Source organism: Phyllostomus discolor, chromosome 7, assembly GCF_004126475.2.
Source record: "Phyllostomus discolor isolate MPI-MPIP mPhyDis1 chromosome 7, mPhyDis1.pri.v3, whole genome shotgun sequence".
NCBI classification, from domain to species: domain Eukaryota; kingdom Metazoa; phylum Chordata; class Mammalia; order Chiroptera; family Phyllostomidae; genus Phyllostomus; species Phyllostomus discolor.
Window position 1 is genome coordinate 27213737 of NC_040909.2, and position 21778 is coordinate 27235514.

The window sequence follows — 21778 nt, forward strand, 5'->3', positions numbered from 1 at the left end:
CCACTAATCCAACGTCTAAAAACAGGACCGTGTGGCCAGAGAGCACGTCTGTGACAGGACAACCCTCGGGCCGTCATTCTGTGACGTGCGAGTCACTGATCTCGGGGACGCCTGCGCCTTCACCCGAGACAACGTCCTGCCCCCCTCTTTCCCCTCGAAGACCCTCCTGCAAGGGGATCCCACCCCACGTCACGGCCTGAGCCAGGGCCCTGGTCCGGGAGGAAGAGTATGAGACAAGGCGTCGGAGGGGAGGTGTCATGCGTGCTGCAAGAAGACCCTCCATCCTGCTCAGACCCCGAAATCCCCCGAGCGAGGGGAGCGAAGGGGCCCTGGACAAGGCCGCCACCTCTCTTCTCTGGGCTGCAGTTCCCGCAGCTGGCAGGCGAGCAGTGCACTGTGCAGTGTCTAAAGACCCTGCCAGCCTTGCATCTACGATCACCAGGGGGTGGAGGGGGTCGGGCCGGCCGGGTAATGTTAGCATCTTACTAATACCCATCATAGCCACAGTTTAATGAGGCAGAGCAGGTGGTGGTTGCCCTCACCTCCTCCCGGGACCAAATCGGGAACACAACTAAATTATAGGATGATCAACCTGACTGACACACTGAACACCATGTCACGAGTGCTCCTGTACCCCAGGCGCTGTGTTGAACACGGTGCATGCACTATCACATTCAGTCCTCCAACTGCCCGGTGAAATAGCTATTTTCATGGGTGTGAAGATGGCCCCAGTAATTCTGTCCACCTTGGATGCACGTTCCTTTACCATGTGACTTGATCACATTGTTCATCAAAAGGTGGAATCTACTTCTCCCCCTTCTGAACCTGGCTGGTCTTGTGACTTTCTGTGACCAATAGAATGTACTGGGAGGGACAGGCTGGGACACCCCAGATTAAGCCTCAAGAGGCCTTGCTGCCTTGAGACGCCATGGAAGGAGGCCTGTCTCGCGTAAAGGCGGACAAGAGGCCACTTGGAGTGGCGCCACAGAGGACCGGTCCCAGCTGCCTGCCGTGAGCGAGGCCGTCTTGAATCACGGATTCCCAGAAGGCAGCAGGAGGACCCCACTGAACCCAGCTTGCATCACAGACTCATGAGCAAATCAGTGGTTATTGTTTTAAGCCATTATTTTTAACAACAACTTTATTGAGATAGAAATCATGTACCATAAAATTCACCTTAATAAAAGTGTACGATTCAGTGGTTTTCAGTGTTTTCACCAAGCTGTGCACTCATAGCCACTAAATAATTCCAGAACATTTTCATCACCCATCCCTCAAATTCCCCCTCTGCATTAGTAGTCACTCCCCAGCCCTCCGACCACCACTAATCTGTGTTTTGTCTTTATAGGTTTTCCTACTCTGGACAATTCGTATAAACAGAATCACACAGTCTGTGGTCTTCTGGGTCTGGCTTCTTTCCCAGCTCACCACGCTGTCTCACGTGTCTGCACTTCACTCCCTTTTAGTGCCTGATAATACTCCACTGCTTAAATGGACCACATTGTATGTGTCCATTTATCAGCTGATGGCCACTTGCACGTTTCCCTTTTTGGCTATCATTAGTATTGCTGCAATGAACACTTGTGTAAGTTTTTGTGTGGACACGGGTTTTCAATTCTCTTGAGTATATACGTAGGAGTGAGGTTGCTGGGTACCGCAGGGTAACTCCACGTTTAAGATTCTGAGGAGCCGCCAAACCACTTTCCAAAGCAGCTGAATCATTTACATTCTTATCAGCAACATATGAGGGTTCCAACTTCTTCATATCCTTGTCAGCTCTTATCATTGTCTTTTTTATTTTAACCATTATAGTGGGGGTAAAATGGTATCTCACTGTGGCTTTGATTTGCATTTCCCTAGTGGCCAATGATTTGAACTTCTATTCATGCACTTTTGACCATTTCTATATATTTTTTTGAGAAATGTCTGTTTAAATCCTTTGCTTATTTATAAATTTGGTGTCTATTGTTGGGCTACAAGGATCTTTCTGCATTCTGGATATCGATCCTTTATCAGATATGTAAGTTGCTATTTTCCCCCCATTCTGGGATTATCTTTTGACTTTCTTGGAGCACAAATCTTTTAAATTTTTATGAAGTCCAATTTATCTGTGTTTTAAGCCCCTAACTTTTCAGATGGTGTGTTGTGCAGCACTAAATGATGGGTAAACATTCCCATTTTGCAGATGAGGAAACCAGAGCCCGGAGAGCTGAAACGACCCACCTACAGTTACACAGCACATAGCTGATGGCCGGTCTGACTCCAAACCCAGTGCTCTTAAGCAGCACACACATTGCCATCTGGAACTAAAGTGCTAGAGAAGGTTCAGGATTTAGGCTTGGGTTCCAGTGTCCAGATCAAAGTGACAATAATGGAGGGTTATTTGCAGGACATGTAATTCATTGGCCCCCTCATATGTTCTGGACTATCTATACCGATTAATTAAGACCCTCAAAAAGCAACATAGTTAGATCCCACTGCCTTGGCTGCCTTAGGGATTTGTTTATGTCTAGTCATGCTTAGTGATGTCATGCTCTCGGATCTCTTCAGTGGACAGTGTGAGCATCAATGTTATGATATCGGCTTTGCCTGTCAGGGTGGAGCTGTGGAGGGCTCTGTCTTCTCTATCACTGCCCCTTCTATGAAGCTTTGGTGGGAAATTCTGTCAGATACAAGCGCCAGGAAAAGCTTCTCCTCCTCTGAGGACCTGGTGTGTTTCCTCCCGTGAACAAACAATAAGAATCATTCTTTCCTTTTTCAACTTGGCTGCCAGGAAGCTCAGAGTAAGGAGATAGGCTATTTAGTCATTGAGAGGGTTCTGTGCATTGTCTATCTTTCTCTCTGATTTGATCTCCCATCTTTCCATCCAGCCATTTAACAGATATTTACTGACAACCCACTACCTGTGAAGGCTGAAAGACGAATTCAGTAGGTAAGATCTTTGAACCAGAAGCAGAGGTGCCCCTGCCCATGCTCCCTCAGGCCATATCATTATAAGCAAGAGGACAGCCTAACTTCCAACCGCCTGAAGGTTTTTTTTCCTGGTTGCTGGGGGAGCTCTCCCCTTCACCTGCAGGAGGGAATTAACCTCCCACCCACTGCTGTGAGCTGCCCTCAGCCAGTGACTAAAACAGAATTGGCCTATTAATATCTAGCGATGTTGACCTTGAGGGTGGGCGGGTGGGATGAGCAATGCACTGTCTCTCAGACTCCCGCACGTGGCTGGGCGCTAGCTGCCCACAGTAACTGCCTTGGAAACACACCTTCCCTTGGCTGCTCCTGTGCCAGGGCCCCTCCCAGCACTCCCTGGCTCACCTGAGCAACAAATGCTTCTGTCAGGGTCTGCTTCAGGGGAAGCCAGACCAAGACAGGCTCTGCTGTCATGGAGTTTATATCCCATGAAATAGATAACCAAATAATTATTCAGCAACTGTAGTGAGGGCTCCGCAGAGACACTCGGGGCGTGGGGCTTGGGATGAAAGCTGAGGACTGACTGCCGGTGGGCAGGACACCAAGGGGAGAAGGTGTGCGGGTGGGGAACCGTGTTCTGGCGGTGTCCCAGCCTCTGCTGAGGTCTGGAAGTGGGAAGGGGCTTGGCAGGGACCAGGAACTGAAGGAAAGGTATTCAAAAGCATATTTCGCCTCATCTTGGTGAGCGTTTCATCAATAGCAATGTGCTATTGTAGGATGTGTCTTAATCCTTGGAGGGATTAAGGTAGGTAGATAAACAAACAAGAGAGCAACAGGTAAGGGGTCCACAAAAGGGGACTTGGGCAGAACGCCACCTCCCCAGGCCTCAGATTCTTCCTGCCAGGTGGGGGTGCGCAGTCCCCCTGCTCTATTTGGGCCACGGCTTTGCTGAGGGAGTCCCTACGGCTGTGCAGAGACAGGCTACCGTGAAGCAGTGCCCATGTGTGACCAGGTGCTCACGGGGAGGACCCATGGGGAAACTCGAGTTTTCATTGTTAAACAATGGGGCTAGCTGCTTTCTTTGTCCTTCAACCATATATTAGGTGCATGTTTTACTCTCTGTTTGTACACGCCCACCCACGTGTCCAAAACACACCCCGTCCGACCTCATTTGTCCATCTTCCGAGTAGCACAGCGGGGAGGAAAGATCTAGGGCTTTGGAATGGAATCAACCTGGCTTTGAGTCCTGGCTCTGCTTTTTACATGCCCTGATTGGCCAGCACAAGGATGCCGAGGCCCTTCTGCAGCCCAGGGGTGCTGCCTGGGTTCAAGGGTACATCCTGGTCCAAGAGAGCTGTTCAGGAAGTGTTAGCTTCCCATCGCCACTCCCCAAGATCACAGATGCACGCCCTCTCCCCGCAGCTCCAGGATCCCTGTGAACCCCGAAAGTGCATTTGGATGACGATTCGAAGAGAGTGAGTCACAGCCTTGCACCAGATGGCCTGGCTGGGGCACAAACACTCCCCCACCTTCCCATTGCCGGGCTAGAGCAGAAAAGTTTCCGCTGGGTTTTCTAAAGCTACTTGGGGGTTACTGATCCCCAGCCCCTACCAAATCAGCAGGGCCCTCACTTGGAGGTCTTCCATAGCTCACTTCCGAGCCCACCCGTACTGCTTGTCTGCATCCCTCGGGGTCCCCCACACTCCTGGGTGTTAGGACTGGGTCTTGCTCACCTTCTGACATTTAATAACTGCTAAATAAATATTTGTTCAGTGAATGAAAGAAGACACTGTTCTTTCTCCCAAGGAGTTTGTATAGGCTGGTTGTCAATACAAACAGCAAAGTAACACCATACAGCCCTCCTCTTACATTCTGAGAAAAAGTTCAGCCCATCTTGCCCGTAATTGATGTGGCTCATCCCGGGAACACCAATTACCAAGTCAGGGCTGGGGGAAGAAGGGCTGGAACACAACCTGGAGATGATCCCTTAGAGGAAAGGAGCTTAGGGGTGGGCAGGGCTGGAGCCTGCACTTGAGGCTGGTGCTGCCAGCCTGTCATTCCCCACAATGGAGGCAAGTCATGTGAGGGGCATGCAGTCCCCTTCTTTGTGGGGGTCTTCTGAAGTCTCACAGCCTCCCTCTGCCGAGACTCTGGGCATCCTTGGCCTGGTCCCCTGGAAATAGGACTTGGGTATGAGCAATTTCTAAGGCCTTCCAGATAATTCCAGTGTGCCCTCAAGTTTGTGATTATTTTGCAACCCCCAGGGGCAGAAAAGGAACTGCTTGATCAGAGAAAGGACAATCATGTCCCAGCAGCTGCCCCCAACTTTCTTCCATCTTTCCAAGTCACTCCTCTGGCCCTACACTCAAAAATGTGACAAAGCCCCTCTGTTTGGGCTTGAATACTGGGAGAAAAATCATCAATATTTTGTCTCATTTGAGCTATAACCTCATGCAAGTTGTTACCTCCCTTTTACAGTTGAGGAAACTGAAGCTCAGAGAGGTTGAGTGATTATAGAAGGTCACACAGTAAGAGGCAGTGCCCGGATTCAACCCCAGTCCACTGTTCCACGAAATTTTGGTTTAGTTGCAATTGTAAGTGTAGAAACCAGGGTATCCTAGGGTTGAAGTAAGCAGGCGGCACAGAGCCAGCTACAGCTGAGCTGACATTTATGTTTAAATACAAGACCCCTGGTTAGGAGGGGGGACTACCTTCCTCTATGCTTCTCTTCTCTGTCTTCCAATCCCAGTACTACTTCTTCCATGGAACTTCCCAGAATTCCACCACCTCTCCACTCGCATTCTATACCAGTGATTCCCCAAATTACCCCGCATCAGCTTTTAAAAATTCGGATCACTGGGCTCCAACTTGAAACTATGAAAGAGTCTCTAGTGAAAGGGTCTGAAAAATCTACATTTTAGACAAGCCCTGTGTGGGAGTCTAATACACACATAGTCTTGGGAGCCACTGATGTAGGCCCTTGCTGCTCAAAAGCATGGTCTGTGGACTAGTAGTGCTGGCTTCAGCTGGGAGCTAGATAGACATACAGCATCTGGGGCCACACCCCTGGCCTATTACTGGTAAATTAGACTCTGCGTTTTAACAAGATGCCCTGGGGGTTGCACGAACATTACAATTTGAGAAGCATGGCTCTGTCCAAACTGCTTGGCCTAAAGAGTGTCCTAGATCAGCAGCAGCAGCAGCAGCACCGGCACCCTGGAACTCATAGAAACCAAATTCTTAGACCCCACCCTAGACCTGCTGAGTCAGAAACTGTGGGGGCGGAGGCCAGGAATCTGTATTGCAGCAAAGCCTCTAGGTGCAGAGCTGCACACTCAAGTCTGAGGGCCACTGCCTGGAGGAGAGATTACAAAGCACTTGCTCAGCTGGGGGTCTTTGATCCTGGACAGCAATTGCCAGATGCTGGAGGCCAGGATGATCAAAGGAGAGCTCAGCCTGGAGGGGTGTTGGAAGCTGTCAACACACGGAGGCTGAATGGGGAAGGCTTGCTCCTCCTGTCACGGCCCCCACCCTCTGACAGCAGCATGGAAGGGTGGAGTCCACCTTAGTCCTCAGCCCCTCGTGCTTCGAGGTCCTTCTCTTTGTTTCATGTACGTATTCATTCGCCACCTGCCCCTGAGCTGTGGACCCTGCCCTTCCCACAGCACGACCATTCCACCATGTTTCACTGTGCCCTGGGACAAAATGCCCAGGTGGCTCCCAACTCCTCAGGGCCACCAAGGATGCAACAATAAGCCTCCTCTTCTGTGTCTCCCTGTGGGCCAGTTGGTGTGAGTGCTCCCCATTTTATAGATGGAAATATTGGAATTGCTTCCAGCTTATACAACCTGCCCAGAAAATACAGCATCGAGGTGAAGAGCACGGCTTTAGTGTCAGACACACCTAGTTAAGTAACCTGGCCCCGGTCCCTCCACCTTTCTGGTCCTCAGATTTCTCATGCGTAACATGGAGATGATATGACCTACCTTATAGGTTTGTAATGAAAATGAAACAAGTAAACACCATTTAGCAGAATCCCTAGCGCATAGAACGTATTTAGTAAATGTTCACTGTCGTTTTACCGTTTTTTCATATTTTGCCCTTTCATCTCCTACACTGATTTTTTTATGTTTTGATCTTTCATTATTAGTAAGTCTCCTCGTGTTGACTTTTCAAACTGACCTCCAGCGATCACCCACAGGTACTTATAAGAGGCCAGGGCTGGTTTGGGGGCTTTGGTTCGGGGACTGGAGCCAGCGAGGTGTGTCTAGGTTAGGAGTCAAAGAGGGGCTTACAAGAAGCGCTGGGGGCGGGGCAGGGGGCGGGGATGATGGTGCGGTGTGTGGCTCGCTACAACAGGAGGCAGAGCAGCGAGTTTAGTGTTTTGGTTCTGGTGGGAAAGGAGCAGTGCAGCACCTGCAGGTCGTTGGTGCTGAATATAAGGCTGTTCTTTTATGGGTTCTATTTTGGGTTTGAAAGTGGCGGAAGGAGGAGAGTCCAGTCACCCTGTACAGAGAGTGTGTGGGGGGGCGGTGTTACTGTCTCACTTCACAGAGAATCCTTTCAGAAGCCTAGAGGGGTGCTGGGTGTCTGAAGCCAGACGGGAGAAGGGGAGTCTGGGGCCCCAGTCTTGGGCAGCACAGGCTGCATGGACCAACTTCAGCCAGCAGAGGGCGCCTCACACCTCCAGACAGAGCTGGGGGCGGTCCTATGAGAACCCTGGGAAGTTGGAGATGAGACCAACCTTCGGGGTTTGCCTGGTACCTACCTGTAGGGGCTCAGTACTAAAATCAGGCAAGTTCCAGGCAAACTGAAACAGACTGGTTACCCTGGCTGAAAGAGGCAATGCTAAAGTGGTGCACACATACATATGTGCACAACACAAACAACACAAAATGTATCCATGCTCACACCACAAACATGCACAACACACACCCATATTCTGCACACCACCAGCAGGACACACGCAGAACACTTATACACATACACATAACACAAAATTTGCTCACACCTGTGCCATACACACAACACATCCATGCACTTCACATCACATGCATAACACACACAGCACATTTACACATGTGCACACATACCCCCCACAAAACATTTGTAACACACATGCAGCAGATGCATACACACATGAGCACAAATCACACAAGCACTTCACAAACTTGCTACACAGTCATGACACAAAATACATATACACACATACCACAAAAATATAGGCAAAGCAAACATCATACCACAAAACATGCATGCACACATGTGCACAGTGTGTGCATGCCACAACACACAACACACGATATGTGTACCGTGTATTGCAATGCACATCAACACATGTGAACATGAATGCACCCATTATGAACATACAAGACAACACACAACCCATACCTGTGTATATCACACCACATACACAACATATACAAGCACCTCTTCATGTGCTACTCACATGTGCTACATGCATCCCAGATGTACAACATCCATTCAGTTCATACACAGTACGATGCACAAACACATATGCAATGCACCCACAGATATGCATGTGAATGGCACACTTTCACAGTGCAACACACATAGTCACACACACACACAATCCTGGCCAGAGATCTTCAATTGGAAGATACTCATTCTTGCCCGAGGCCTGTGAAAAAATGTATGAAAAGAGTTTGAAAACTCTGTATCCACTAACTCAGCAATCATTTCTTTGCTGTGTGCTGGAACCTATGGCTCACTGCACAGCAGGGAAAGCAGGCATTGCACAAACTGATACGTCAATGGCCATTCAGCTTTGGTTGCAATGGCTGTTATGAGTTAAAACTCCAGAGAGTACAAAACTGAAAGGAGGGTGGGGCTGGCTGGGGCTGGAAGTTTCCTGAAAAGAGCTTTTAAAGCCAAGACTAGAAGTCAGAACAGCAGGGTTGGGACGAAAGGGAGGTGGCAAGGCACCCAGGCACACAGTATCAGCAGGCATCACTCCCATGCACTGCCCTGCACTTGCACAGAACGAGCAGCCATGGTGTCAGGCTGCGTGAGACCCTGTGGGGATCCTAGGGGTACGTGGCCCCGCTCCCAGCTGCTGCTTTACATGGACCCTCTCGCCCAGGGGGTGGGGGGGCACACCGGCTTCCCAGGAAACCCTCTGGGCTCTGAAAGAGATGTGGCTTATAAGGAAGGGACCGAGATCACCCAAACTAACCAGCCGACCCTGGCTGCTGCTAACCAGGCCCCCTTCTCTGCAGCCAGCCGTGGTGGTGTGAGGGTGGGGAAGAGGACAGGTATGTACAGGATGAGCCCACCATCTCTTTGGGCACAGCTTGCATGCCATCCCAGTTTGCTCCTGGTCTAGGGAGGTGGGCACCCTGCCAGGTCAGACCGCAGTATTCCAGCTCCTGGGCACTGGAATTGTCCCTTTAGTGGACTAAGGAGGGTGGCATAGAATGGTGGTTCAGGCAGACGGGAGCTTCTGCTTAGATTCAAATCCCTGCTTTGGCACCTGCTAGCTGTGTGACTGTGGAGAAGTCACTTGGCCTCTCTGTGCCTTATTTTCACACTTATAAAATAGGCATAATGGCACTATGAGCACCCATCTGACAGAGCTGTACGGACCTTACAAGTTAATTCAGGAGAAGCTCTCAGATTAAAGCCAGACACAGAGCAAGAGCCACATTAATGTTAGCTGCAGTTATTTGATTCAAGATCAAAGCAAACACTACCAACAACCATAATATCAAAATATATTGGAGTCACAGTATTAGAATGGGAAGGTGCCTGGAGATCATTTGCTCCGAGTCCCCTCTGCGTTATGTAGATAAAGCTGTTTGACCCGATAATCCAGACAGAAGGACTAGGACGCAGGATGGGGAAGGGAAGGAACAAGCAGGAGTTGCTCCCTTTGTGTTCTCTAGGACCTGTAGGGCGGCGGTTCTGGCCTGGAAAGATCAAAGGATGCCACCCAGGGTTTCTGACGCAGGAGGCCTGGGCGGGGTCTGAGATTTCGTGCGTCTAACAGGTTCCCAGGTGAGGCGAGCGGCTGCTCCTCCCGTGGCCACACCTTGAAAGCGCTGCTCTAGGCAGAGTGCAGAAAGCTTGCACCCCGCCTTTGCTGATAGCACCCCAGTACCGAGAAGGGGAAGCAAGGGCGTTACTTACAGCGGATGCCGTGCCTCGGGCAGCGCCCTCTGCAGGGGGATGCGGGCGCTGAGCGCCTCCTCCAGGTGGAGCGTCGTCAGCTCATCTTCTTCAGATACCTCCTCATCCTCCTCCTCTGCTCCCCAGTCTTTCTCTGGGGCCTCCTGGTCCAGCCTCCGGCTCGGCTGCTTGATGAGCCTGTAGCTGCCACTTCTCCTGCCCTGGCTCTGGTTCCTTCTGATCCTGGGCGAGGCCACGGCCACTAGGAGTTGGTCCTCCCGCGAGATAAAAGGCGGCAGGCTCTCCAAGGGACCGTACTCTTGGTCCTCATCCTCAGACTCTAGCACCCACTCCTGGGATTCCCCGAAGTCCAGGCGGTACCCAGCTGCCTGACTATGCTGGGCAGCCTGAGCTGTCACGGCCTGGTCCAGGGCTTGCGGAGGAGGGGGCAGCAGAGCCACCATCAGCAGCACGCTTCCCAGCATCAGCAAGAGCACCAGGAAGTGCAGTCTGCATGGTCCATGCCTGCATCGCTTCTTTAGGAGCATGTTGCTGGAACTTGCCAAGTGCAACAGGTCATGTTCAAGTTCGCTTTCTCCTCCTGCTCCAGGTTCCTTCCAGCTTGCAGCAGAACCTGGGTTTCTAGTTCCACCTGGAAGTTTTTTGACAGTCACTTAACCTGCTCCTTTTATCCCATCTGACATTTGCCAACAGCGTGTGTAAGGCCAGCCTCCACTTACAATCAGAAAGCCACAGGACCCAAGTCCCACCCCAGGTCCTCTCTGAGTGGATTTCTTTAATTGCCCTCTGAAAGCCCATTCACAGGGACTTCAAATGAAATGGATTGCCCCCTTTGACCCTCTCTCTCTCCTTGGGGAAACAGTTGTTCCACTCTGCTCAGGTGCTTAGTCCCCTGTTTCGTCCCCCCCTCACATGAGTGGCCAGGTTGCTATGCGATGTCTGGGGGGAGCTGGTGGGTCCTCCGTCCAGCAGAGCTGACAGCCGTCATCCTTTGGATACTTCAAGTCACGTCAGATCAACAGATGAGATGCCGGCAGGCAGTGCCTGGTTTCCTTTCACACATAGCTCCGCGCTCAGCCGAGAGCCCTCTGCCAGACACAGCCCGAGCCAGGCGGACGCCTCGTTCCTGGTCCTAATGCCCTCACTGTTCCCAGGCTTTGCACAACCCCGTGGAACACAGTTCTGGAGGAAAATAAAAGTCATCACCGCTAGGACCAAACCCAAACAGAAACATGCCAGGGATTCAGATTTGAATCTTGTTCCCAGGGAGACTTCTTGCCCCACCCAAAGGGGCAGGAAAGAGTATCCCCTCCTGTTTTCAGAAAGGCTGTACACGTGATGTAGATGCAAGATGCTGGCTGTCGGGTTGCACCCTCAGCCTCCCACAGGTGTCTGGAAAGCTAGACCAGACTCGTCCTCGCTTCCTGGAGACCACAACCCCGTCCTCTAACAATGAGGGAAGCTCGGGAAGCCCGAGCTTGGTTGAAAGAGGGGATGCTCATGGAAGCCTCTTCTGCCCACAGGAGCATCTGAATGCCTACTATGTGCTGGCCACTGTGGGGGGGGCGCTGTTGGAAGAGGAGTGGCATTCTCCTTCAGTCATAAAACTTCATTCAACTAACAAGTATTAATGAGCACCTACTGTGTGCCCAAACTCTTCTGGGGACTGGGAGTGCAGCAAGGAACAGAACAGGCCAAAATTTGTGCCTTGTGGAGTGTATAGTCTAGTGGGAAAGACAGACAGAGAATTCATTAACATTTGCAGTGGGTCAGATGGTGAAAATATATATTTCAGGGAAAAAGCCTAGGGATCCCGGGCTAGGGGCTGAAATTTGACACTAAGTGGCGAGGGAAGTTTTCCTAAAGAGGTAGCATTTGTGTTAGGAGGGGTGCTAGGTGGCTGCCCTACAAACATCTGGGGCCGAGACAATAACCCATGCGAAGGTAGGGAGGTGAGAGTGTGCCTGGCCTGTCCAAGGAGCTTCCGAGGGCCGGCGTGACTGGGGGAGAGTGGGTGAGGTGCCGCGTGATGGGGAATGGACTCAGAGAGGCATGGTGGGGAGGGGTCATGGCAGGGGTTTCAGCTTTACCTCTGAGGGAGGTGGGAGCCCTCAGAGGGTTGTGAGTGGAGGACAGACACATGGGCTTGGATTTCAACTGGATGGCTCTGGCTGCTGTGTTAAGATTAGGTGGGGGGTGGTGGCAAAGGGCAGAAGGGGGGACATCGACTGAGGCATTCATTTCACAGCCAGAATGATAAGGATGTAGACCGAAGTGGCATCGGTGAAGGTGGTGGGATGTGCTCAGCTTCTGGACATATTTTAAGGAAGAACATGAAGGGTTTGGCCAATAGATTGATATGCAGTGTGAGGGAAAGGTAAGAGTCAGGGATGGTTTCGAGTTTTCGGTCTGAGTGTTTGGAAGAATAGACTTGCCATCCACCGAGACGGGGAGGCCCGGAGGAGGCTGGAGGTGAGCAGCAGTGGCTCAGCTGGTGACCTGTGAATTTGGAGGTGTCTTTTAGGAGGCCAAGCTGAGATGCAGCAGAGGCAGCTGGATAGACGAGTGTGTCAGATAGGGAGTCAGTCAGACGTCCAGGGCACGTAGAAGGTGTTTGAAGCCACAAGCCGCGGGATCAGGGAGGGTGTGCGTGCGGGAGAGAGCACAGGGAATCGAGCGTGCTCGGAGCTCTCCACTGGATGTTGATTAAGGGGAACTGTCACGGTGAGGTGGATTCTTCCCGTGTCTGTGAAGCCCAAGGCTGCCCTGAAGCCAGGAGTGGAGGGCGGGGCCAGACTGCCAACGGTGAATTCCTGACGTGACTTGCTCATGGTTTCTGTTTTTTGATCTTAGAATGTGAGCTCAAACGAGTCCCAAAAAACGTTTTGCCTTTTGACCCAGTTGCTTCTCCCCATGTGCGTGAGTGTGCGTGTGTGCCGGTGTGTTTTCCCTGACGCCATTCGGGGAGTCAGAGGTAGAGTGGTGGGTTATGTGTGGGTGTTCTCCATTTCCCAGAGCAGTGCCCTGTGGGACAGCACTTGGGAATTGCTGGACTGGACCGTATTTTCCAGGTCCCTCCTCTCCTGCTTTCTTTGAGAATCTCCGTGGTTCCTCTCAACACTTGAGAAGTAAGCTACTCAGTTCTTTATTGGCTGTCCCCCATCTCACCCTCATAGAAGGTCATCTCTACGAGGGAGGGTTCCGTCTGCTCACTGCTGCTTCTCCCGAGCCTGGGTCTGTGTCTGGCGTACACTAGGCATTCAGACATCTGTCCAGTGGATACAGAGGCAAGTGTCCAGCTCTTCTGATTCAAGACAGCGAGGTCTGCATGTTTTCTGAGGCTCTAGGGTTTGGGTCAGCCCTAAAAGAGCTCCACATAATCCTGGGATGATACTTTAAGGATCTCGATCTCCTAAAGGAGATAAAATTCCTAGGTGGTCCCCAAATGGGCAAAGCAACCTCAAAACTCCTCAAGTTGGTCCGTGCCTGCTGGGATGGCTTAGGGCTGGAATGGACCATCTTGGCATGACAGCCACAGAGGGGCTCTGCCATGCTGCCCTTGGCTCTGACTCCCACAGGCTCCCAGGGAAGTTCACTCTAATGGACCCCCGGGGGCCCCCCAAGTATTCATTAGACAGTTCAAGGTGGGAGTCCCGCTCAGGGAAATGTAACAAGTGTTACATCCCCACATGGTGTAGGACCCAGACTTCTCCCTAAACCCCCCAGGCTTTTCAGGGTCATCGGGACTGGGGTGAGCAGCAGGATCCCCCAACCCCAGGCCACAGGGACCATGTCGCATATACGTGCTGCTGTGCCCCATCCAGTGGCCAGCTCACAGGGGTATTACTTTGCTGCTAATCTCATAGCCTTCGCTTCCTTCAGCACCCGGACGTCAGCAACACAGCCTCAGTCTACAACCCTGTCTCTTAGCTCCTGTCCTTGTGTGGCTGGGATGGATTTTCTTTTCCATGTCTTCTTTTCAGAAACAAGACCAAGCAAGCGATGGATCCCCAGACACAACACAAAACTCTTTCTCTCTACGCCTTACTCCTCTGAGCCTTAGAAACAGGACTTCTCTGAGGGATGTCCCTTCAGTTACTCACTGCCCAAAGTCTTCAGGGTTATGCTGCCCTGGTCCAGGGCTCTCCGGTGGAGCAGGGCCTGGACACAGTCCTGGGGTGCCTGACCTCCCCCCACTTGGCTCTCTCCCCTGTTGACAGTAGCTCCATCTTCCTCTCTCCCACCCAGCCAGTGCTGGCTCAGCAATAGCAGTCACAGAAATGGCTCTCAGAGATGAGATCTGATGTTCACTCTTCTCTGTGCACTAAATGGATTGTTGGTGATAAGGTAACACCCTGGGAGGTATCCACATTTGACCTTAGAACGGTCAAGTGGGGGAAGGGAAGTGGGAAGCATGCCACCACCAGCAGCTAACTGCACTCCTCCCTTTACTCAGACTATTTGGGGAGATCCTGCGTGAGATGGCCCACCCCACTGCCTGGTTCTCTGATACAGCCCCAACAACTCTGCCCTCCGAGTGCTCACACCGGGCATGGGTTGTACTGGGAAAGAACAGTGCCGCTGGTTAGAGTGTGGCCGAGAGTTTAAATGTCACAAGGGCAAGCACCGATGGAGAACAGCCTCCACACTCCCTTGGGGAGGACTGGCAGCCTCATAGGATGTCTCTAAGATCCTCTCCGCACCCAGCCATCACCAGCAAGGTCGTCTTCAAATGCAAAGGTGGCCCAGAATGTAGACTGTTCTTAGGCCCTTGTCAGACATACCGATTCAGTTTATGGGGTGGGCCCAGGCATCTGGGTTTCAACAAGCCCGCCAGGTGCTTCCAAGGTCAGCTAAGATCCACAAGCACTCTCACAAAGAACACATCTCCCTGAACATGACAAGGAAGAGATCCAAGTTCAAATCGCTTCTCTCTGGTCCAGGATAAATTCTGCATAGGCCTGAGGGGGAAGCAAGGGAACTCAGTTTTGTGTGTATAAGCCTCAGGTCACAGACACAGATGTTCAAGGCCAGAGGAGAGTTTTTATTTTTGCCACAAATGAACTCATGAACCCACATTGAGGAATCACATCGAGCAGAGTGTGTGTTCACGAGTTCATTTATGGCAAAAATAAAAACTCTCCTCCAGCCTTGCACTTGAACCAATATCAGGAATTTCAAAGTCTCTCCCTCCCCTCGCTTTCTTCAGGACAGAGTCTGAGCTGTCAGGCCCCAGGCACTGGACGAGAGCACACCTGTCCTCCTCATTGTCACCCATCGATGCTGGGGTCCTCTGAAAGAGCCTGCTCCCTTGGCCTCTGGATACTTCCCTGCAGATGTGCTGGTATTGGTACCCCCACCTGCTCTCCACACACCAGGCCTCCTCGGGTCACAGGCTTTCCATGACAAGCCCTTGCCACTCTTTCTGGGGACACGGGGAACTCTGGGAGACTCTCTCAAACCCACAGTTTAAACCCAGGAAAGGCTCCATCCCCATACCATGCTGTTGATGAGGACTCCGGTGTTGACATTGGTCTGGACTGTATCTTGGTGCCCCCTATCTAGGGTGTCTGTGACTTACCTCTACGTACAAATTCTGCCGTGGGACTTGGACTTGGACTTGGACTTGGAGGAGGTCTTAGGGCACTTTTCAGAGACCCAGCAGGACTCCAGGTTTCTTTGCTTTCCCTTCAACCATTCCTCTCCCACTGTAGGGGATCTTAAAAATATACTTAACATTTTTTTTTAATTCCCAAAGAGATTTTAGCAGTCATGGGTCATTCGGAGCTCTAGACACCCCCCGTCCTAGCTCCAAGGTCACCGGCAGCCGCAGGTGGACAGTTGCCGTGCACCATACACGGAGATGGCTACAAGCTCAGGTGCCTGCATCTCCCCGCCCTCCTGAGGGTCGCTCCAGCATCAGGGAGGGCACTCACCATTCGTGCAGAGCAGGCCATGAGTGCTAGGGATTTATCTGCAGTCGTTAAGCAACTCCAGTCATTAAGGAAAGGAAATTGGTGGATAAATACCTTCGGAGAGAGTACTGCATTGACTTGGTGAGATTATTCTGAGATATGGTCTGCATAACCCTTCAAAGAGTTCCCAGCGGGATGTGGCCCCCTTGTCCACACTGGTGTCTGCTCATCAGCACACCCCTACGTTTGCTCCCTTTGTGTCTTACTCTCCCCACCCCGTCCCCCCGAGTAAACTTCCTACATCCAAGTGATTATCTCAGGGTTGTTTTCAGGGGCATCCAAGTTAAGACAGAGATCCCAAACAGCACACATGCTCTACCTCTTCTTTTTATTTCTGGTCGTACAGTAAGAATTGCTGAAAGAAATAACTTGCTGTGGTATTCAACAAGATTATTGCTGTTCTTTGTATGTGAGTCCAACCATGACAAGTTTCCTGACATGTGCTGGGTACAATAAAGTGTATAACTACGTAATTGATAGTCTCGTAAATCTGAAGTCCTAATAAGAGTGAAACATCCTTCACTATATTCTATGTTGCCCCTAGAATAATATGTTTAAAGGTAAAGGCCATGCCTGACATTGTAAAGTCAATCTGTCTTAAAAACCCAACTGATGCCAGTGACTCTAGTAGTATTCTGGAATTGATTCTAACCACCCAACTCCATTAAAAACAAATACTGTAGTTTCTAACAAAGTGTAGGAAAAGATTCTGCTATTTTATTTTCAAATCATGATTATGTGTATTTTAAAAGGCAACATCTTTTCTTCTAAAAACAAAAGTTTTCAAAAAACTACCCCTTTTGCTCAGAAGACAGCTCAGTAATACCAAGTGAGTGACAAAGTGGGAGGGAGGTCACAGACTACAAGCTTGTCCCATGAGGAAACACCTGGAGAGCATGATGGGGAGACAGGAGCACTCTACGGCTGCCTGTCTGGGGAGGCCTAGACTTGAGCAATGACCTTGACCCCAATCAGCCTCTTTCTGAGCCCAGAAACAAGACCTGATGGCTCCCGCCAGCTCCCAGTGTAAGATGTATGAGAAAAATAACTCTAGAAACATCCAGGCACCAGGCTTTTCAGCTTCGTGTTGTGGACACTCCAGAACGGTCTTCCCTTGTTTCTTCCATCTCATCAGCCACCAACGACTCTCTTGTCCTACTGAACTGGCACCAAAATTCTTGTTGTAACCACCCTAAGATTGGCCACGTGAGCCCTCTGTGTATGACATGAGTGGCTATTGATGCCACAAACTCATTGTCAACAGACTCTGCTCAGAGGACCTTTGACTCTTGTACCGGACAGGGAGGCTCTGTTGTTATTCTTCAGATGTTCTTCCAAATTCTTTTGTTTGTGTTCCAGTTGAGTCTACTGAACCCCAAAAGCCAGGCAGTTGACGCCTTTGTAGTCTGATTCCTAAAGGGCCATTCTCTCACCAAGGCAAGAGGGCACATGCTGATCATCAAGATAGGGAAGGGTCTAGGGCGTAGAAGAAGTTGTGGAGAGCAAGACACACCGAGGCCTCAGAAATCTCATCCTGCCATGTGAGTTCTGGGCGTCTTCGAAGGTCTGAGGGGTCTCAGAGAGCAGTGCCTCTCTGCCCTTCATCATTTCTTTTGTTCTGAGGATACAGGTCCTCTTTCTGTCCTAGTGTAGAAAGCAGGGTGAATGCACCATCCTTTATACTCAAATCAGAAAATGCATAGCTAGTATGTGTGCTTGTGTGCACACATGTGCATACATGTGCATCTGTAATAAACATTTGAAACATTTGTAATGTACATTTGAAACAAAAATCTTGAACATTTTCTCCTGTAAGTATTTATAAAGCTGCCTCATTTTATTTAATGGCCACGCAGTGTTTCCTTAAGGTGAACTTTAATTGTTGATTGAACTAGTCTTCTACCAGTGCACAAGTAGGTTGTTAAAATTTTTGCTCTTATAATCATGCTGCCTTAAATATCCTTATACACACGAAACGTCATATGTATGTGCATGTATTTGTGAATTCCTGAAAATGGAATTTCTCAGTCAAATAAAATGCGCATTAAAATTTAGAGCTGTTACAAATTGTACTCCGAAGAGGTTGTATTTATTAATTTGCCCTTGCACTAATAAAATATAGGAATGTCTGTTTCTGCATGCTCTTACCAGTACAGAGTGTTATAAACCTTTTTTATCTTTGCCTGCTGATAAACGAAAAGTGGTATCTCAGTAACAAAAACTCCAAGGAACCTCGTAATAAATATTGCAGAATTTAAGGGTAGAACTATAAACTACAATGAAAGAATAGTGGTAAACCTGGGGAGATACATTGTGATCTTGGGTCAAGAGATCCAGTGTCATAAAGATGTCAATCCTCTTCCAATTCATCTATAAATTCACTGTCATTACCTTCAAAACCCTAACTGAACTTTGAATGAATCTTCACAAGCTATCCCACAATTCTTAAAGATGGGTAAAGAGCTAAGAGTCGATAAGATATTTATGAAAAACAAGGAGTGAAACCCTACTCACCAGATATCCAGATTTATAAAGCTATAATAATTAAAATAATGGGGTATTGGCACATATGTGAATTTTTTAAATAATCTAAATGATACTACATATTAATCATGTGTGATAAAACATAAAAATTGTTAAAAGAACAACCCCTTCAGGAGATGAGTACTGCTGGGAATGGAAGGAAAGAAAGGATGGGGTGGAGGAAGATATTAACTGTGTTCTTAACGTCACACATTAATTAAAACAAAAGATCTGATGTCAATCAACATTTTTAAAAACTTGGAATGTAAATAAATGTGTGTCTATTATAATAATTTCAGATGTTTGAGATATTTTATAATTGAAAGTAACTTAATGGTATCTTATTGAGGTTTTAAAATTCATTTATACAGGGCCCTAGCATTTTTCAGATATATTTAATATATCTATGTGTTATATAATATGTAAATACACATATGTATACATTATATAATATATAAATAAATACATGTATATATTATATAAATTAGTATATTTATTCAGATACATTTATTCAGGCTATATTTAGTATAATCTGAGAAGGAGCTCAGAGACATCTGTTGGGAAAGGCAAACTCACTTCCATTGTTATACTTTACAATTTTTAAAACAAAACCTATGAAAACTTAGTGTGATATTTAGGACATTCTCTTTATCTTCCTTTCGTTATTCCCACCACCTGCCCTTTTCTCTTTAACAAGCACTGAGTCACAGAACAAATAGTGCCTGCGTTTGTAGGAAGGCAAAAGTGGGGGAAGAACTGGAGAGACAGGAGACTCCATAGCCACTCCTTTGCATTTCCAGGGAAGAAAATCCCTTATAAATACAGCAGGTGGAGGCAGGCGGGCTGAATCTCTGAGGCTGAGAGAAGAAAACTAGGCAGCATTGGAAGCCACCTGGAGCCTGAGCAGTGGCAGGGCCTTGTGCACGCCTCATGCACGCCTCCTGACAGTGTGCCTCGCACACCTGACCCTCCTTCCAGCTTCCTCTTCATGCACCCTCCCCAGGGCCACTGGTGCCCACGTACCAGGCAGGTTCCAGGGTCAGGGCTGAACGACCTGCCATTAGAAGCCATGCTCTAAACAACCTCAGACTTAGCAAACTCGTTTCCTCTCTGAATTTCAATTTCTGTTTCCAGTTTCTCTTGCTGTGTCTTCACGTTAACTAATCTTTTCCTCTGCAGTGTCTAATCTGCTAGTCACCCCAGCCAGTGTGTTTCTCATTTTTATTTTCATAGCCTCATTTTATCTCTGCAAGTTCTTTTTGGATCTGTTGTCTATCTTCCACAACTCTGCTTAACATGCTCAATCTTTACTTTCTCAAACTTAAGGAATGTAGTTATATAATAATGGTTTCAATGTCCTTGTAATATTGTCTGTGCCATTTCTTGATCTGTTTCTATTATTTTTCTCCTCTTTATGGGTCACATTTTACTGCTTTTTTGCATGCCTGATAATTTGTAATTTGGTGCCAGGTGTTGTGAATTTTATCTTTTGGGTGTTCTATATTTTGGTATTTCTATAAATATTGTTTAGCTTTTTTCTGGGAGATAGTTCATTTACTTAGACACAGTCTGATCTTTTGATTAATTTTCAGTTGGCCAATTTTTCCCTCCTACTGAGGCAAGACCTTTCTGAGTGCTCTGCCTTATTTGCCATGAACTATGGGGTCTTTTACTCTGGCTGGTGGGAACACTAATTATTCCCAACCCTGTGTGAACTCAGAGAATTCTTCCCTCTGCTCCTTTATGTGGCTCTTTCCCTGGCCTAAGGTTGTTTACTCACATGCATGTTCTGATCAGAACTCCTATGAAGACTCAGGGAGACCCTGGAAAACCTCGAGCTCTTTCTGTGCACTGCTCTCAGCTCTCCAGTACTCCGCCTTGCAAACTCTCGACACCGTGGCCTCCCCAGTCTCCCAGCTCTGTCTCCTCAACTCAGGGATATCCCCAGGCTTCACCTGGGATTCGCCTTCATGGACTGCAGTCTGGAAGAATCTCTAGGGAACACACTACGGAAGTCAGAGGACTCACCTCATTAATTTCCCCTCTCTTGGGGGTCACTATCCCATGCTACCTGATGGACATCTCCTGAAAAGTATTTTTTAAAGAATATATTTATTTATTTTTAGAGAGAGGAGAAGAGAGGGATAAAGAGAGAAAGATAAACATCAATGTGTGGTTGCCTCTCCCTCACCCCCAACTGGGCACCTGGCCCACAACCCAGGTATGTGCCCTGACTAGGAATCGAACCAGCAACCCTTTGGTTTGCAGGCTGGCACTCAGTCCACTGAGCCACACCAGCCAGGGCTGAAAACCATTGTTTTGTATTTCTTTTTAGTTGTTCCTGAATTACTTGAGGAGAAAAGTAATTCTATGAAGTTGTCTTCATTTGGGGTTTCCTAGGAGCAGACTCTGGGGCATTGTTGATCCTCCTGGATTCTGTGTTTGTGAATTTGCCTTCTTGATACAGTTTATTTGTAACATCAAAATCAATATTTGTGTCACTTTCACCATCATTTGTGGACATACACAGAATTTGAGTTACCTGATGTGCACATTCCCAGGTGAGGTCAAACAAGATAACTAATGCTTTGCCTGAGAGTTTCAGTTCTTACATTGTAAAAAGGGTCCCTTTCATGCTCTATTTAGTATCATATTTTTTGCAGTGTTGTGTTTTGTGTTCGTAATTTTCCTGTTTAAAATGGCCATCAAGCACATTGCTGAAGTGCTATCTAGTATTCCTAAGAGCAAGAAGGTTGTGATGTGCCTTGTGGAGGAAATACAGTTGACCTTGAGGAGCACAGGTTTGAACCACATGGACCTGAACTGTTGAAACTCTTGTTGTTCAATGATCAACTATATTTTCTATCTGCAGTTGGGAATCTGAGTGTGAGGAGGGCTGAGAGTTTTCCACTGGGCAGGCTGTTGGCACCTCTCACCCTCACGTTGTTCAAGGATCGACTGTACATGTGTTAGTTAGATGAGCTTCATTCAGGCTGGACTCCTAGTGCTGTCAGCTGTGAGTTCAATGTTAATGAATCAACAATACATATTAAATAAGATGCCTTTGAGCATAAGCACATAAAACAAGGTTATGTATTGATTGGCTGATGAAAGTGTTGTGCCCAGAAGACCAGGAACCTAACCTTCTATTTCCCCTGGGAACAATGGTTCAGTATTCCCAAATTCAATGTTCATGTGAACTGTATAGAAAATAACTACCA

The 21778-nt window shown here is 48.6% G+C and overlaps 1 protein-coding gene across 2 annotated transcripts in view; it reads right to left on the reverse strand.

The window, feature by feature from the left end:
- The window catches only part of GALNT15 (polypeptide N-acetylgalactosaminyltransferase 15), a 42592-nt gene extending 31310 nt beyond the window's left edge, over positions 1-11282 (reverse strand). Inside the window, exon 1 of one of the 2 annotated variants that reach the window (XM_036030610.1) lies at positions 10060-11282. In XM_036030610.1, the coding sequence (XP_035886503.1) occupies positions 10060-10586 (527 nt within the window). In that variant the 5' untranslated portion in view covers positions 10587-11282. The remainder of the gene's footprint in view (positions 1-10059) is intronic. The other variant, XM_028518464.2, reaches the window with a different exon arrangement.
- Between the last annotated feature and the right edge of the window lie 10496 nt (positions 11283-21778).